General features: G+C 49.3%; 1 protein-coding gene across 1 annotated transcript in view; it reads right to left on the reverse strand.

Moving 5' to 3' along the window:
- Positions 1–249: 249 nt before the first annotated feature.
- IGSF23 (immunoglobulin superfamily member 23) overlaps positions 250–18,841 on the reverse strand; it is a 29,414-nt gene continuing 10,822 nt past the window's right edge. Inside the window, exons 2-7 of the mRNA XM_044260116.1 lie at positions 15,108–15,284; positions 14,928–14,999; positions 5,663–5,730; positions 5,198–5,470; positions 2,989–3,142; positions 250–671 (exon numbers count right to left, since the gene is read on the reverse strand). Coding sequence (XP_044116051.1) covers positions 638–671; positions 2,989–3,142; positions 5,198–5,470; positions 5,663–5,730; positions 14,928–14,999; positions 15,108–15,284 — 778 coding nt within the window. The 3' untranslated portion in view covers positions 250–637. The remainder of the gene's footprint in view (positions 672–2,988; positions 3,143–5,197; positions 5,471–5,662; positions 5,731–14,927; positions 15,000–15,107; positions 15,285–18,841) is intronic.

Consider the following 18,841-nt stretch of genomic DNA (forward strand, 5'->3'; position numbering starts at 1 on the left):
TGTGAACAAGCTTGGGTCGGCCTGCTACAGAGTGAGAGATGATGTGGAGGACAGGTGAATTATTCCAGACAATTGTCCCAGCCCAGACAGTCCCTGGGTAACTGCCAACTCGTCACAGGTGCATGAGTGGGCACAACAGAGACCAGAAGAATGGCTCAGCTGAACGCAGCCCAAAATTGTACAAAAATTGTAAGCTAAACCCATGGCTGTCTTTTCAAGCCATTAAACTGGGGGTTGGGGGCGGGGAGAGGTAGTTTGTTACACAGCAAGTGCTGATAGGTCCTTAGTTTTGGAAATCTTTCCAGATCCTTGTATTAAATTCCTCCTTTTGTTTTTATTGAACCACTTAAGGAAGTATCTTTTGCTTTCAGCCCATGAATTTTATGAAGTATGGCCTACTTGTGTAGGTGGCTTCCAGGGATTTGGTGAGCTAGGCAGATGGGGCACCAGCAGCTGGGGTGAGGGAGAGAAAGGCAGTCTCTGGGACTCTCAGCAAGATGGGAACATCCCAAGACAAATAATCAGGATGGAGGAGGTCTCATCTGGAGCCCCCAGGAACTTCATCTTGTCCCAGCCCCAGGATGCGCTCGTTGCCCTTCCCAGCATCACCTCTGATGCTGACAGACAAGGGCCCACTTCAGCAGCATGACCGTATTCTTTGTCTGTTAGACCTATAATGAGAGAGAGAGAGATCGATTGCCATCATCATCATCATCATCATGGTCATCATTAATGTGACATTTATGAAAGACATTTATGAAAGTTTTACCACTGCCAGGCACTATTTGCCGTGTTTCACTCTTGCCATGTCGTGTAATCCGCACACCTTCCCTTGGAGGTAGGAATTACCATGATCCTTGTTTTACTGATAAGGCAGAGGGTTAGCCTGGCTTCAGAGCCCATGGGCCTAACTGCAAACAACTGGGAGCTCTCGCGGCCGTGGGTGGGTGTGGCGAACGTGTGCGGGGCTCTCCCCCTGAGCCCATACCCCTCCTTCCCCGGCACTGCTCTTCCCCCACTGGGAGGGGCAAGAAAGCCACACCTGTCCTCGTGATCTCATCTCCAAAGCTGCCATGACTGGAAGAGGCTGGTTCCTCCTGGTTGACGTCACTTCCGTCCATCATCATACGTCCCCGTACGTCCTCGTATGCCCTCATTTGTCCTTGTACGTCCTCATACGCGCTCATACGTCCTCATATGTCCTCGTACGTCCTCATACGTCCTCATATGTCCTCGTACGTCCTCATACGTCCTTGTACGCCTTGGCCAAAATGGTGGGAGGACCGGAAGTGACCCCTCCTCCCTGCCCGTGGAGGCAGGGACTGGATGTCTCATCATGCTTCCTCTCTAAGAACGTGGTTTTGGATGTGGATCTGGGCATGGTTCGGGGTGAGCCATTTGTCAGAGGCACGTGCCTGGGCAAGGTGAGTTTCTCTGGTTTACTCACTTGCAAAATGAGGACAAGAACGTCCCTGTCCTTCAGAGTAGCTCTGACTTGAAGGCTCTCGGCACTTACCGAGGACCCGGGAAGTTGCAGCTGCTACAGTGATGAGGATGATCATGGGGTGGGGGGCGGGGTGTGGGGCGGTCAGGCAACAGCCTGGCCCTCCTCCACCCCTGCAAGGTTCCACATGGGACTCCGGGACTGGACACCTGGCCCCAGCCTCTCCCTGTTGATGAACAAGGCCTTTGCAAACCTTGTCAGCTTGCAGTACATCAACTATGAAGGCTTGTGTTGTTATGGCAGGAAAAGAGGCAGTTGAGGTGAGGGGCGATAATTAGGAGTGAGGTAAGGTTCTGGGTTTGAAACCCTCTCTAGCTGTTGGGTCTGGGGCCAGTCACTTCTCTCTGAGCCTTAATTTCCTCTTTGACAAAAACAAGTTTCTTCCTTATCTATAGCCGCCCTTCCTCCTCCCCCTCCTCCCCAACATCTGCAGAGCTCTTGTGGAAATTAAATAGAATAATGTTTAGCAAGCACATAGTAGACACTCTATACATGGTAAGATATTATAGTATTACAGTAATAGCTAATACATCTAGGATTGAAATGCAAGTCAAAGAGTAAGTCCATGGCTTTTGTGTCGCTCAGAACACAAACCAGGTCCTTATAGGGCCCTCAAGACCTTAATGCTGTCTGTCCACCCCTACCCCCATTCCCATGGCCTATTTCTCTACCCATTCCTCACACCACTCCAGCCATGCTGTGGCTTGCTATGGCTTGAACATACCAGGCAAATCCTACCTCAGGGCCTTTGCACTGGCTGTTTTCCCCACTGGGTATGCCCTTCTGCCAGACATCCACTGACATCCATCACTCCTTTGCTCAGTGTCTTTGTTCAGATATCACTTTTTTGGGGAGGCCTTCACTGACTTAGTTAAACCGTGCCCCATCCAACCCTGGCCTTACTTCCAGCCTTACTCCTCTGCTTAGCACTCGTCATTATCCAACATGCTATCTATATTTTACTTGATCATCATGTAAATTGCCGGTGTTTCTGACTCAGATGTAAGTTCATGAGGTCCAGGACTTCCTGCTGCTATTCCCATGGTTTCTCCAGTGTGGGCAGAGTGTGCACTGGGTCGATACTTGTAGAAGGAATGAATATGGTGTGGACCACATCCCAGGCACAGCTGTAGATACTGTAGAAATACTAGCTTGTTTCATCCTCTCAACAGCCCCGAGGATGGCATTTTGCAGATGGGCAAACTGAGGCACAGACCACAGGAGTAACTTGCCCGTGGCCTCACTGTGGGTAAGGAATAGAGCTGGGGTTTGAACCTAGGCAGATGAGCTCCAGAACCCTTCTCTGTCTCTTTGTTCCCTGGCGTCACGTTGGGTGGGTGCATCAGTGTCTGTATCCTCTTCCCTGAGTCCAAAGCTTCTTGGATGAAGCTACCAGTTGGGCTTCTGCCTTGCTGCAGAGTGAGCTCTGACTTGTGGGGACTGAGCACGTCAGGCAGTGGACAGGGGCAGAGGACAGCACATACCTTATGCTTTGGACGATGATGAAGCCTATGCCTCCTATCAGCATCGCGGCCCCCACATTTCCAGCCAAGAGGAGGGCAATGGCACCTCCTCCTGACACCGAGAGGACGGGGTCTGGCTCAATGGGCTCAGCGTCTGTGGGATCCACGTTGTCTTCTGGGGACCAAGAAGGGGCAAGACTGGAGGAGCCATCCTCCCTCCACAGCCCCGCTCCCACCCTTTCACCCCCTAAATGTGTCTTCAGTCTACCCCCTCTTCCCCACTCTGGTCTCCACTCCAGCCTCCTCCTGGCTCTCCTGCCCTAGTCTCTCCCTTTCCACTTCCCCACCACTAGAAGTCAGAGAGGTTTGTGGAAAGATCAGACTTGACCCTGTTCCTCCCCTGCTCAGAACCTTTCTGTGGCTTCCCAGGACCTCGGGAGGAAGCATCGCTCATTTTGGCCTTTGATGCCCTGCCACTTGGCCAGTCCTCTCTCTCTCCTCACCTTTATAACTTAGTTCCATTGGACTCTACTCAATTTTCTAAGTTCACTTCTCTTTCCAACCTCCTGGCCTAGATGCAACTTATTCCATTTTCCTTCCCTTGGCCTGGATAATTCTTATTATGTATCCTAGTACCAGCTCAGTTGTCCCCTCCTCCAGGAAGCCCTCCCTGACCTACTTGCTGGTCAGGTGGCCCCTTGGGTCCCACATCCCTTGGCTCCCCCACCCCAGTCTTGCCCACTCTGACCATTACTATTTGTGGAAGGGTCTGTCCCCCACTTCTCTGTCCCTCACTCAAACATTACTACTTGAGGACAGGGCCAGGGCTGTCTTCCAGAATGTCCCCAGCACCTCCCAGTATGGGGTGGTCATGTAGTAGGCAGCCAATAAACATTTCTAGTACAGTTGATGAATGAATAAAGGGGGTCTTTCTCAATGAACATACCAGAGTCACCTGCTGCTGCAGGATTTAAACCTTTTTTCTCCCAATGAATCACTCCCAAACCAAATCCTGAAGCTCCTACTGGAGCCTGGCTGGGAAGAAGTTCTCTGAGACCCAGCCAAGCCAGACCTTCCATCACCCCTGCCCTTCCCATGCTCTAGACCTTGTCTCATGTGTTCCCTGCTGCCCAGATCCCTCCCTGGCTTCCCTACTGGCCAGGTTCTCTGTATCATTCTAGCTCACTCCAGGCCTCTCATCCTCCATGGATAAGTACACGAAAAATAATATTCATGAGGATAGCTGCTATCTAAAGGACGTGCTTTCTTCTTCTTTTTTAAAGTAGGCTTGAGTTCACAAGGCCAAGATCAAGACTCACATGCTCCACTGACAGAACGGGCCAGACACCCTTAAAGCACCTGCTTTCTAACAGGTGTTCTGCTGGCCTCACTCGTGTATTACTTCTGCTCCTTATGACAGTCATGCGGAGGTATACAGAGTCACCCCTGTTGTCACTTCCTGTTACACCCAAGAAGAAACAGAGGCCTGGAGAAGGGATGTCACTTATCCTAAATCACCTGGCCAGGAAGGCACAAGGGTGGGATTTGAACTCAGGCTTAACCCTCTCCCAGACCACTTTCCTGATCCCAGCTGCCACCTGGGGCTCCACACATGCCACCGCATATAGTTATGGTCACAAAATTAATAATAATATGGATAATGGTAATTGCAGCTATGAAACTAACTCATGCTTTCTGAGCACTAGCGTTCAGTAGCACTGGGCACTATGATTTTAAGCTGTTCGCTTCCTTATTGAATGCTCACAGCTACATTTTGGGGTGGGAGCTATTATTTTCCCAATTTATAGATGAGGACACTGAGACACAGAGAAGTCAAGGAAGTGGTCTAAAGTCACACAGCTAGGAAGTGGCAGAGTCAGAATTCAAATTGCAAAGCCTGTGCTCAGAACCACTTATTACCACCTGCATTGTGTGTGTGTGTGTGTGTTGCAGATATATGCTGAGACCTAGATAAGTCAAGTTCACATAGCCAACAAATTGTTGGAGCGGGGACCCAAACAACTGATTCCAGATCCTGAGCTGAGCTTTCGTTAAAGTTCATCTCTGTGAGCTGCAGCCTCTGTAAAATGGGCTAATAGTCCCCACTCTGCCGGGCAGATGGAAGGACAGGACGACATCTTGGCTAGAAAGGCACTCAGAGGGGACTGCTGTGTAAGTGACTCAGTGCAACCGAGGAGGCAGAAGTCTGGGGTGGGAGTGGGGGACTCACGTGGCAGCGCGAGGGTCACCGGAGAGGAGGAGTACTGTCCCTGGCTGTTCTTGGCTATGCATACATAGGTGCCCAGGTGCTCCCAGGACAGCCTCCGGATGATCAGCCTAGACCCAGTCTGGTAGGGCTCCCCATTGAAGGTCCAGTGCAGCACAGGTTTGGGGGTGATGGAAGAAGCCAGACACTCCAGGATCACTGAGTAGTTTAGGTCACTCTGGATAATGCCCTCAGAGTCATAGGGAAATGTCAGCAGCATCACCCCGTTGGAGCTGGCTGTGTGAACGGAGAGCACGGTCATGTGGATGGGCAGCACTCACAGAGGCCAAGCACTTCTCTTGTCCAACATTCATTCATTCATTCATTCATTCATCAACAAGTGTGTTTGGAGTTCCTGATTGGTGCCCAGTGCTGCTCCAGCCATGGGGCCGTAGTGTAGTTGTTGGCGCCCCCGTCCCAGCCCCTCACCCTCACCACGTCCAATGGCCACATTGCACCTGTTGCCCGGGCACTTTCTTCGGCTGCCAGAGCCTGCTCTGGCCAAGGAGGGAGCAGGCCAGAGAATTGGGAGGTGAGCCCAGCCAGGGCACTGCGCTATGACTGGCATGGGCTGGTGTATAACTATCCCAGCTGCCCATCCCTCAGCTGGCCCAGGGCGAGGCCAAGGACCTGGAAGGAGTGGCTGGATTCTGGCTCAGTTTGAAAGCAGAGCTCCCAGGACTTGCTGATGGATTGGAGAGAGACAGAGAGAGAGAGAGAGGAGTCAAGGGAGGGCCTCCAAGGCTTGGGACCTGTGCCACTGGCTGCTGGGAACCCTCTTTACAGAGATGGGTCACCCATAACAGTTCTCTTTCCAGGTTAAAGACTTGAGGTCCAGGGGTTCTTAGACCCAGGCTTTGTGGTCAGAGAGGCACAGTGAGTATTTGGACCTGGAAGTCTGATGTCGTGGTGAGTGTTGGGAGCCTCCCCACTGAGCTGATTCCCAATTTCAGTGCAATGGATAAAGTGCAAAGAACTTTAGATCCAACCAGGAACTCATGGAAGGCTTCCTGGAGGAGATGGTGTCTCAGCTAAGCCTTTCAGGAGGAGAAAGAGCACTCCAGGTGTAGAAACAAGAATCAATGTAGTATCTACTTGGATCCAGCTCTTATGAGGAGCCAGACACCATTCCAAACACATGCTAACTCATGGCTGGTTATGAGTGAGTGAGACCCATCCATGCTTGGACGAAATCATTTAGGAAGTTATAATCAGCATTTGAAATGTAATATGAACTATAATATGACAGAAAATATCAGAATGCATTGTGCATGGCAATAACTTATTTTATGACACATGTCTTACTCGTGTGTGTGTGTGTGTGTGTGTGTGTGTGTATGTGTACACACTGGGTCACGATGTGAAGTTTATTTCTCATGGTGGGTCATGATCAACAAAGCCTGAACACCAGATTTACTCCTGAAATCCTCAAAACAACCCTATGGGGTAGGTTCTACCATGACTCAATTTTATAGATGAGGACACTGAAGTACACAGATGCGAAGTCAATTTACAAGGACGCCTGGCTGGTCAGAAGTGGAACACCACATCTTTGCAAGGCCGTCCTGGTTTCAGAGTCTGCACAAGCTCTGGGCTGAGCATGGCATGGCTATGGGGGACCTCTACCCCATTTGGTACCCTGAAGATGGTGCTGGACTAGAGAGGTCATGGGGGAAGGAGATAAGCTCCAGGACCATAAAAAGTCTTATAGATCCCGGCTTGGCCTTTGGCTTCTAGGTGACCACAGGCTATTGGCATTACCTCTTGTTCTTAGTTCCCCACCTGTGCAGTGGGGTTGGTGCTTGGAGCATCTGCTTTCTCGGGTCATTGTGAAGTCCTCTGTGTTTGGTATGTAGTGAGAGCTTAGTAAGTTGGAGCCAGTCCGTCCTGCATTTTGGTGTTTACTCCAGCTCACCTCTCTGTAGGAACACTTTCTCCCACCCAGCCTGAGGCCAACTCCTGTGCTGCCTACAGGTCCCAGCTCAGATGGCCCCTCCCCTGGTGAGCCCTACCTGTCTCTTAGGCTGGATTCTCCTTTGACTCTGCTCATGAGCCCAGCCTCACCCAGGACAGAGAAGCACTGAAAGAGGATTTGATGCATACGCAAGAATCAGCGCTGGTAAGTGTTTTGTTGAGTGGAAATCTCAGGCCCTGCACAGTCAGCGCTGCAGACCACCAGCTCTGCCAACCTCCCAAAGCCTCGGGGCCCGCACCCCCTACACAGCTCTGCTCCCAATTTCTTATGCTTCCCAGATCTCTGTTGACCCTCCACCTTTGCCCACACTGGTCTCTCTGCCTGAGAACTTGGTCCCTTTTGGCCCCACTCACCCAGGTCAGCTATCTGCTCTGTTGCACTCCTGCGTCCTCTGTTGGTTTCCAGCACTGCGTCTTGAACTATCTGGTTTCCTATGATCAGGCTGCTTTGGGTGTCCAGCGTCTCCTGGCCTGTGTGTTTGGGCCCTGGGAGGCCCTCAGGGGAGAAGATCATAGTCTCTGGCTGGGCATTGTACCCTCGGAACCAAGAAGTGGAGAGAACATCATTCGGGCTTCCGGGGACAGGCAGGCGGGCACTGGCTCCTTCGGTCAGGGCGTCTGGAGATGCAGGGGCGGGCAGCTCCAAGGAGGCAGAACAGGTGCAGGAGGCGATCAGGATGCCTTGGAGGAGGTAGGAAGGGAGAGGAGAAAGCAGAGGGAGCAAATGGGACCAAAGGCGAGTTGCTGCCCCAGTAAGTAACCCTTCCCGAGCTGGTGAGGAGTGTGGCACATTGAGAGTCGAAAACAGTGATGATAACAGAGATAGTGTACGGGGGTGGGGGCACCTGGGCAGCTCGGTTGGTCACATATCTTGACTTCTGCTCAGGTCATGATCTCAGGGTCCTGGGCTTGAGCTCTGTACTCAACGGGGAGTCTGCTTGAGGATTCTCTCTCTCCCTCTTCCTCGCCCCTCCCCCTACTTGTTCTCTCTCTCTCTCTCTCTAAAATAAAGAAAGCTTAAAAGAAATAAAAGGAAATACTCACTGAGCACCTCCCACAAGCCAGACACTGTTCTAAGCACTGAACCTTTATTATCTTACTCCTTCATCGACGCCACCAAGCACATATTACTCAGGGAATCCTGCTGATCCATTTTCTGACTTTCTCTGCCCCGCTCTGCTTCCTGGAAGGCTGACTTCTTTGATCTGCATTGTCAGGTCCCTGTGTCTTTTGCTTCGGGTTGGCTTTTGCCAATGGGAGTGAACTTGAGGTAGTTGGTCCCCCAACTCCCTCCCTGCTCCATCAACACCAGTCATTCATGTCCCTCTATTAGAGCTCCTGGTCCCTCTCCATATACCATTGTCTTTGGGTTTGGGGGGTATGGTCTTCCTCTTAGGGTTTCTAGCACAGAGGAGGTAAGAGCTTTCTGCCATGGCTAGCCTCTGGGTGCTGCACCATCTCAGATGGGTTTATCTATGCCCTGTCTACACCTGTGCAAATAGTCCCTTTTTTTACCCTCCCCCATTACTCCTTTCGAGTAGACCATTTTCCTGCCTCAACCCTGAATGACACAACTATTACACCCCCAAGAGGACTGAGGAAATGGAAGTTCAGAGACCTGAAGACCATTGTCTAGGATGTCCTAGGTGGTAAAAGCAGGGCTGTGATCCACACCCAGGCAGGCAAAATTCCATCAGTAAAGTAGAGGGTGAGTGTGCCCCTATCATCCCCAGTTGTTCTTACTTCCTTTAATTAAATTTCCATGTGGCTTAGTGCTTAGAGTGGAATCCTTGAGGTCTGGCTTCAGACCCTATGCACATACCCAGCCACCCCAGTCTTCTGCCTCTCATTGGACTGATGGCTGTTGCAGTAAGAACACAAGGTCCAGCCATAAAAGACTGAAACAACTGAGATGAAAATGTAAAGGACTTTGGCCAAGTGAAAAACAACAACAACAACAAATAACCACCCACCAATCAAAAGAACAATGACATACCAGGAAAGACGGTTTGCAACAGATCTCACAGACCAAGGGCTCATTTCACTAATATGTAAAAAGCTCTGAGATATCAGTAAGGAAAATACCAGCAACCTAACAGAGACATATACAAAGAATATGGGTAGGCAATTCATAGAAAAGAAAATTCAGATGTGTCAACATTGGGAAAATGCTCAGTTGTGCTCATGATTAGAGAAATGCATGTTATTATTATTGTTTTTAAAGACTGTATTTATTTATTTGACAGAAAGAGAGAGAGAGAGAGCGAGAGAGCGAGTGCACAAGCAGGGGGAGCAGCAGGCAGAGAGAGAAGCTGACTCTCCACTGAGCACGGAGCCCAATATGGGACTCGATCCTAGGACCCTGAGATTGTAACGTGAGCCCAAGGCAGATGCTTTCCCAACTGAGCCACCTAGGTGCCCCTCTATATCCTTTGATCCTGAAATTAAATGTCAGGGAATGTGTTCTACAGACAGACTTTCTCAATCTAAAATGACTAATGGGCAGGGTTCTTTTGCCACACCTTAGTTATAATGGCTAAGGATTGGAAATACCCATGTGCCCACCCATAGGGAACAGGATTAATAAGTTATGGTCCGTCCACACAGTGGAATGTTACACCTGTACAAAAGGAGGAGGAAGAACTCCAGAATGGCATGAACTGAGAAGTAAAGAGCTCCAGAGTATGTAGTTAAGAAACGAATGCGTGCTGCTGGCTAGTTCTTATGGTGTGCTACCTTTGGTGTAAAAACGGAAGAAAAGTAAATATCATTTGCATTTCTTATAAACATGAAACACAAAAACAGTGGCTCTCTGTGTGTGACGGCGGGGAGAGAAGGATCAGAGGTACTGGGTAAGTAGACAGAGACGTCATGAGGTCTTTTCTGTATCTTTGAGATTTGAAGCGTTGGAACGTAAAACCCATTCAAAAATTAAATTCTGAATAAAGGAAATAAGAGAGCATAAATGTTCTCAGTAGTATTTTACACATACATGCATGCACACACATGTACACACACACAAATGCACACACACCAGAGTATAAGATCCAGAACCGGACTGCCAGTGTGCATGTCCTGAAACTTATTAGCTCTAGTGACTTTGGGAAAGTTACTTATCCTCTCTGAGCATCAGTTTCCTTATCTATAAAATGGGAATAATAATGCCTCCAGTGATTTTCAACTGGGGATGATGTGCTCCCCGCAGGGGACATTGGCAATATCTAGAAATCTTTCTGGTTGTCATGATGGTGGGGGGGCTGCTACTGGAACCCAGTGGGTAGAGGCCAAGGAGGCTGCTCGGCCTCCTACCATGCTCAGGACAGCCCTGGCGACAAGGAAGCACTGGACCGCAAATGTGAGTAGTGTCGATGTTGAAAAGCCCTGATCTTATGCTTGTAAAGGGCTTAGAATGGTGTCCCAACAAGGTGATGGCCAGATCAGTGCTTGACATTATGATTATCATCACCATCACTGTTAACCGTTCTTGCTTCTGTAATCCCAAGTCCTCGGTGTGCTGTAAATATGACTTTTAAAAATGAAAAAAAAAACCCAATACAATAAGTGGTTACATTTTAAGGATCAGAAATACAGGATGCTGTTATAGGGCATTCTGGGTGCGTGGGTGGGGCTCACTGCCCCCCTCGTAACTCCACTGATTTTTATCTCTGAGTGGGCAACTGGTATGTTTTTCTTTTTTAAAAAAGATTTATTTCAGGGTGCTTGGGTGGCTCACTTGTTAAGCCTCTGCCTTTGGCTCAGGTCATGATCCCAGGGTCCTGGGATCGAGCCTCCCATTGGGCTCCCTGCTCAGCGGGGAGCCTGCTTCTCCCTCTCCCACTCCCCCTGCTTGTGTTCCCTCTCTCGCTGTGTCTCCCTCTGTCAAATAAATAAATACAATATTAAAAAAAAGATTTATTTGTTTGAGAGAGAGTTGGGGAAGGGGCAGAGGGAGAGAGAATCTCAAGTGGCCTCCTCCACTGAGCACGGAGCCCCACACGGGGCTTGATCTCACAACTGTGAGATCATGTCCTGAGCCAAAATCAAGAGTCAGACACTTAACCCACAGAGCCACCCAAGCACCCCTGGTGTGACTTTTCTGTTCCCCTGCTCATAAGCCTTCTGTGGCTCCCCAGTGCTCTCAGGACACAGCACAGATCCCCTCACCTAGCACCCTCCTACATCTCCACGCCCGTCTTACCACTCTTTCCTCACTGCATCAGGAAGACTGAGCTCTGTGCAGTTGCCCCGGCCTCCAGGTCTTGGCACGTGTGGGTCCCCCTACCTAGAATCTCTTCATCCAGCTGTGATTTCAGGCTCAACCCAGGCACCCCCCTTCTGAACCCCTCCCTGACCCTCAGGGATGCTTGGTGATGGATGATACAGTGTCCAGGCAGGGACTTCAGCAGATGGAATGATGGGAGCTCTCAGGGTGTCGCTTTTTTTTGATGGAAAAAAATCTGCATTCTTACCCTTTTATGAAACAAAGGGTACAGGGATTCAGTTGGCAAAACTGACATCATATTTCCCTGAGCTCTTATTTTGAAAGGGCCTTCCCTGGCCAGCACCCCTCCAGCTTTAAGCCTCAGCCATCTTCTTTGGGCCCCCACATTCCTACCCTATGCACTCAGGGATGGGTGTGTCTTTTCTCTGGACCATGAGCCCCAAGAGAGCAGGGGTGTTTGTTGAATAAGTAATTGAAGTGGAGGATCTCAGGTCACCGGCTTTGCAGTTGAGGGTAAAGTTCTGACTCTGACACCATTGCAGGTCCCTGGTGATTCCACAAGTGTCCCCAAGGCACCTTAAGGAGACCTCCCGTCTTGGGGACCCTTCCTTTAGCTGCTGTAGAATCATGGATTCAGGGGCGCCTGGGTGGCTCAGTGGGTTAAAGCCTCTGCCTTCGGCTCGGGTCATGATCTCAGGGTCCTGGCATCAAGCCCCACATCCGACTGTCTGCTCAGCAGGGAGCCTGCTTCCCCCACTCTCTCTGCCTGCTTCTCTGCCTACTTGTCATCTCTGTCTGTCAAGTAAATAAATAAAATCTTAAAAAAAATTTTTTTTAAAAAAAGAATCATGTTTTCACTTGGAGACTTGGAGGCCACTGGAGCCTGGTTTGTAACCCTGACTCTGCCACTTATTATTTCTGGGCTCCAAGCCTCAGTTTTCCCTGCTCACCTCAAGGAAGGTGCTTGATAGTAATCATTTCACAGCAGTGTCTGACATTCAGTGAGATCATGAATTTTCAGGGCTGGGGACAGTCTCATTCAGGTATATTATATAGATTTTTTATATTTACACACACATATATTTTAAGTCTGCAGGGTGAAGGATGGAATTTCAGAGCTGGAACCATCGAGATGACTCCAGAACTCTTAGGTTTTAGGAACGTGGCTATTTCAGTCAGGGACACTTCCCGAATCAGCAGTTAAATATAGAGACACATGCGAGATGTTATACTTGACTTCCTCAGGCTCTCAAAATTTCCGCAGAGGTCCCAGAGGCTGAGAGCGGAAGAGCAGCTGCCAAGAACCTCTATGCCCAGCTGAGGTCTCAAAACAGGGATTACGTCACTAGCTCTGCCGGCCTCGGCCATTCCAGCGCTTGCCAGTCTAAGGGAATGGAGGCCAAGAGGCCCTGGAGAAGAGGGGGAGGCCCAGAGTGAGGCTCTCCGGGGGAGAGTTGAGAATGAACTTCGAGCCCTCCCCCCAGGGGTGAGGGGAGTCCTGGGGCTTTCCTCCTCCGCAGGTCAAGTGAGGGTGACTCCAAGGGAACCTGTCCCAGAGAACTAGAAATGCGTCAGCTGGAATCTGCAGGGACTTAGACCTCTAGGTCTCCAAGTGAGGGATGGAGAGGGAAGGGCCTGCGGGGCTGAGGGAATGGAGGCCAGAGTGGAAATGACCCACGCCTCCAGTGTTCTGTGGGACAACAGAGGTGTCCTCGTGTTTCCCATGAGGCAGTGGCGGATGCCTCCGCAGGGTGCCAGGTGGAGGCTGTCTGGCAAAGAGCCTCATGGGACGGGGCTCCCAAGGGGCTGACCTTGGCAGAAAGAGGCTGGAGGGCGCTGGGAGATGGTGGTGAGCCTCTAGTGGGGCCCAGTTCATGGAGCCCCAGGAACATAGTCTGCAGTGTCAAGGGTCTTCAAAGTGTCCCCTGCCCCCCGACAGATCCGGCAACGGTTCCCTAACCATACACAGAAGGCCTTCACTCTTTACAAGTACAGTAGCCAAATAGAAGCTTTCCTGTTCCCTTCCTTGCCTTCCTCCTCTCTGCCCATGGCCCTGAGGAGGCCATGGACCATGTCTCTGGGTGGGGAGGAAGGACACACAGAGAAATCGGCCCGAGGCCCACCATGTCCCACTATAATCTTACTGTCGTCAGACAGAGGCCTGAGCTGGGGATGAGGCGAAACTTGAAATAGGGTGGCGCTTGGGGTTTTGAAACTACATGGAACCAGACCTTTTAAGACCTGGAAAAGGAGGCAATTCATTCACTTTCTGAGAGGTTTGTGTATGTCATCTTTGGAAAGTGTGTTCTTGGTACTCAGACCATCTGGGTTCAAATTCTCCCTCTGCCATTTCTAAGCTGGGTGGCCTGGGGAAGGCACATAACCTCTCTGTGCCTCAGTTTCCCCTACCATAGAGTGGAGAGCATCCAGCCATTGCCTCATAGGGTTAAGAATTATATGTTACAACACGAAAGCACTTAGAACAGAATGGCTTGGAGGTCAGTCACGTGACCTCTGGATATTACGACTCTTTTATTATTATTATTTTTTAAGATTTTATTTGTTTATTTGAGAGAGAGAAAGAGCACGGGCAGGGAGGGGCAGAGGGAGAGGGAGGGTCTTAAGCAGATTCCCCACTGAGCAGGGAGCCAGGCACACGGCTCCATCCCAGAACCCTGAGATCATGACCCCGGCTGAAGACAGATGCTTAACTGACTGAGCCACCCAGGAATCCCTATTATTACTATTATTTTAAAAGAGATTTACTTATTTATTTGAGAGAGAGAGAGCATGTGAGTGGAGGGAGGGACAGAGGGAGAGAGAGAATCTTCAAGCAGACTCTCTGATGAGTGTGGTGTCCCAGGAGGGGCTCCATCCCAAGACTCATGAAATTGTGACCTACTCTAAAACCAAGAATCCCACACTCGACGAGCTGAGCCCGCCAGGTGTCCCTATCTTATTATTATTATTTAAAAATTATTATTGAACGTAGCTAGCTGAGGTGAGCCATGGTGCTCAGTGAAAAAGGGCTGGGTGGGGGTGGTCCTGGTCCTGAGTTCTGATTCTACCCTCCCTAGCCTGCAATCTTGGACAGGTGACTCTGCCTCTCTCTGAGCCTCACTTCCTTCCTTAGTAAATAAAAAGGGTCAAGCCTGGGTGGCTCAGTCGTTAAGTCTCTGCCTTCAGCTCGGGTCCGGATGCCAGGGTCCTGGGATCGGGCCCTGCATCGGGCTCTCTGCTCAGCAGGAAGCCTGATTCTCCCTCTCCCACCCCCCCTTGCTTGTGTTCCCTCTCTCACTGTGTCTCTAAAAATCTTTAAAAAATAAATAAATAAAAAGAGCACAGCCTCTTGGGGGACCTCAAGAGCTCTTGTGCCTCTTTCGACTGACCAGAGGCAGAGCTCTGAGAGGGGGCAACTCTGACTTGGATAGAGAGTCTCCCTGGGGGTATCCTCTCCCTGTCCCCAAATTGTGGATGAACCCATTGTTCCTTACGCACCTGTTAGAAGTAGCCCCTTCCAGGCAGGGCTGTGGCCCGGTCTGGCGTTCAGAGGACACCTCATGCTGCGTTCTGTCCAGGTGTGGTGTCACGCAGGGGAGGTCGCCCTGTCAGGAGTGGGGCCTTCTAGACTTCACAGTCAAGTATGTGACTTTGGCCCTGCCCCTGTCCTGGCCACACCCCTGCTTCCCTGCCTGGCTCCTGCTCTTGGCTGGGGATTCACCTCCCAGACCTGCACTCTTCTCCATCACTGGGTTAATGGTAGTGGTGGGTGGGGAGCACGCAGGGATGGGACTCTGGGAGGAGAGGTTCTGGGGTTTTGCTCTCTTCCCTCCCTGCCCCCCCCTTCTAGCCCTTCTGCCGCGGAGAATGATGAAGATGGAGGGTGGGGCGGAATTGTCCCGCCTTTGTCACTTCACACCAGAGAGGAATGACCAAAGGTCATCACGTAGGAGGTGGCAGGGGCCTCTCTTGCCTCCTGACTTGGCTCCAGACTCCATGACTATCAGCTCAGAGTCTCCACTTTTCTCCTCTGTAAAATGAGGGTGCTGATGATAGTGCCTGCCTCAGAGTCAGGGGGGCCCATGGACATCAGATGCCCAGCAGAGTGCCTGGCATAGAGCAGGTGCTTGATGAATGGCAATAGCTATTAAAATAATGTGAAGTATTGGGGTGCCTGGGTGGCTCAGTGGGTTAAGCCTCTGCCTTCGGCTCAGGTCATGATCTCAGGGTCCTGGGATGGAGCCCCGCATAGGGCTCTCTGCTCAGTGGGGAGCCTGCTTCTCCCTCTCTCTCTCTCTGCCTGCCTCTCTGCCTGCTTGTGATCTCTCTCTCCACCAAATAAATAAATAAAATCTTAAAAAAAATAATACGAAGTATTGTTGTTGGTATCCAGGATGTCCTGGAGGCATGTTCAGAAGCCCTTTCTTGGGGCCTTGCTCATACTATATCCTGAATTTGGATTCTGGAAGGATAAGCCACAAAAGCTCCATTTTCTCATCCTTTGGACCCATTCTTTCCTTCTCAATAGTTGTATCGCTCAAACAGATAGCTGGCGTTTATTGAACATCTACCATATGCCAGGCACAGCACTTGACCTTTAAGGATTGTTGTTTAATTGAATCTTCATAGCAACTTTGGGGAGTCAGAATGATCGTCCTCACTTTCCAGTGGCTCACAGAGGCTAAGTAATTCACCTAACCTTACAGAGCTATTCACAATGGCTTTTGTCAGTTCTTGGAGGGAGTCACCTCAGGCCCTTAGCACTTGCTGCTGTCTTGCCTTAGCAAGGACTTTCACAAGTCCTCTCATGGCTGATTCCATCTCATTGTTCCATTCTCAAATCAAATAGCAACTCCTCCAAAGGGCCTTCCCTAATGCCTGCACCAGGGGAAACCCCAGCTTCTTGCTGGCAAGACACACTGTTTTCTTTCCAAAAATTGCTACTGTCTAAAATGATTCATTTCTTCATTCACTTGTTTATTCTTTATCTCCCCATTCCCACATCATCTTTAGAACATCAGGAGGGTAAGGGTTTTGTCCAGATTTTGTCTGGCTGTGTCCACATTGTCTAGGACAGTGCCTGGCATATCATGGGTGCTCAGTAATTTTTTTTTAAAGTGAATGAACAATGAATAAGTGAGTGAGTGTCATGGGAGTGTTGGAATTTGAACTCATATCTGACTCAGCAGCTCATGCTTTCCCCTCCTGGTGAGGTCCAGGTTTCTTCTCTGGAGCAAAGTTTCACCCACAAGTCTTTGAAAATAGTCTTTATCAAGTGACTTGGTGATATCTTTATTAGCATTACCCACACTACCTTTTGTTATGACTTTTATGAGGCCTTGCTGGGGCGACTAACCAGACCATAGGACTACCAGCGGGTGATAAGCGAATATTTGCAACACGATTAATAACCATCTGTGGATGAGGAGTCTGGGTTTCCAGCTTATCTAGCTTGCTGCCTCTTTTATTGGGGTAACAGCATCTGGATTTTGCTTCCCATGGTTCCAGGGAGAGGAGGTCTGGGTCTGGCTAATCAGAGCATTTATTCTTCCAATCACAGTGACTGGGGGAGTGCGACCCAAGCCTAGCCAATAAGAGCATTTCAACCCCGTGCTTCTGTGATAGCTGGGCACACCACCCACACAGGCCCACACCACCCACACCACCCACACTTCTTTTGGAACTCTGGGGAGTAAAGTATTTTCTTTCTGTCTGTCTTGCAAAGCTGAAGGGACTTAAATGTGGAGCAGCTGTGGCCTTCTTTCCACCATGGCTACAAAGGCTGCCTAGAAGGAGGCCAACACAGAAGAAAGCATAGAGAATAGATAAAGAGATTTCTGATGACATCATTTAAGCAGCTAAATCCCGTTGTGCCTGAAGCTGGTCTAATCTTTCAGCTTTTGTGTCATCTGAGGCTATAGATTCCCATCAATCTTCATGGAAGTTTGATCTGAGATTTAGTTACATGCTTCCAAAGGAACTCTGATGGAGAGGAAAGGTGAAAAACAGAGTTTTTTTTGAGAGCGTGTGGTTTGGGATCTAGTGGAAACTGAGGATGGGTAAGGGGGCGAGGGGGATTTAGCAGTCTGCGTTTCCCAAACCTCAGCCTTTCTTATACCACATCCTAATTCCTTCCATAGTCACACCCCATCTGCACTTTTATTTATTTATTCAATATTTGACTTTAAAATGACTAAAATAAGCTCAACTCAGTTTTTAAACAACACCACCCACAACATTACACCCTAATAGGCCACTTTTATCAATGCAGATGACAGCAAAAACATAATGATGAAATGAAACATATCTGTCCACATAACTGCAAAAAATTTGGGTGTGTCGCTGAAAGAACATGAGCCCTGATCTGTTGCACAACGATGTGAAGACACTGCTGAGCTGTACCTTTAAAATGGTTAAGATGGTAAATTTTATTTCATGAGCTTTTTAAAAAAAAAACATTAAAAGTTTTAAAAATTATTTAAAGAAAAAAGACAAGGAACAGACATATACGTAGCTTGTCTTTATTGTCCAGTCAAGGTCGGATGAAGTTGAAATCAACCCTTGCTGGTACTCCAGGAAATAGCTAAGTTACATTTGCAGAAATCATAACAAATCATCATGAAACCCATAGATAATTTGGGGGAGGGATTAATCAAGTAGGAAAGCAGCATGCAACAGATACAACATCTAATGAGTCATTCTCTTTCGTTAGAGTCAGATAGCTCAACGAATGGAGCAAGTTCAACCTGGCTAGTGATGTCATGTGAATATTATGCTAGGCCCTGGAGTAATATGATAAGAAGGATACTTCAAGAAGAAGGCGGAGGAGGGAAAGAGGAGGAGGAGAAGGGGTAGGGGGTGTTGGGGGACAAAGGGGAGGAGGAGAAGAAAAAGGAGGGGGAGGAGGATAACGAGGTGGAAGAGGAGGAGGAGAAGAAGAACCACTTCACCTAATGGTATTCTCCCCGCCCCCAAAACCAGAACCCCAGTCTAATTGTGAGAAAAATTTAGACAAACCCAAATGGAGTGAACTTCTACAAAATACTCTGTGTTTCTTAAAATGATAACATGACCATGAAAAAATAAGGTAGGACTGAGAACTTGTCACAAAGGAGACTCAGGAAACATGAAAACGAAATGTGACATGGGATCCTGGATGGGGTCCTACAACAGAAGAAGGACATTAATGGAAAAATTGGTGAAATTTGAATAATGTCTAGAGTTAAGAAAAAGAAAAAAAAAGAACATGAGTCCCACTTGGAGGAGAGAGTCCAAAGCCAAACCCTTGTAAGGCACGCTCACTCCAAGCCGGCTTCGCTTCCTCCGGTCCTGGGATGATGAGTTTCCTGAGGCACGGATTAAGTCCTGTATCCCTGGCAACATCATCATTAAGGTCTCTTGGCATGTGGGTG

This window comes from Neovison vison, chromosome 7 (assembly GCF_020171115.1).
Source record: "Neovison vison isolate M4711 chromosome 7, ASM_NN_V1, whole genome shotgun sequence".
NCBI lineage: Eukaryota > Metazoa > Chordata > Mammalia > Carnivora > Mustelidae > Neogale > Neogale vison.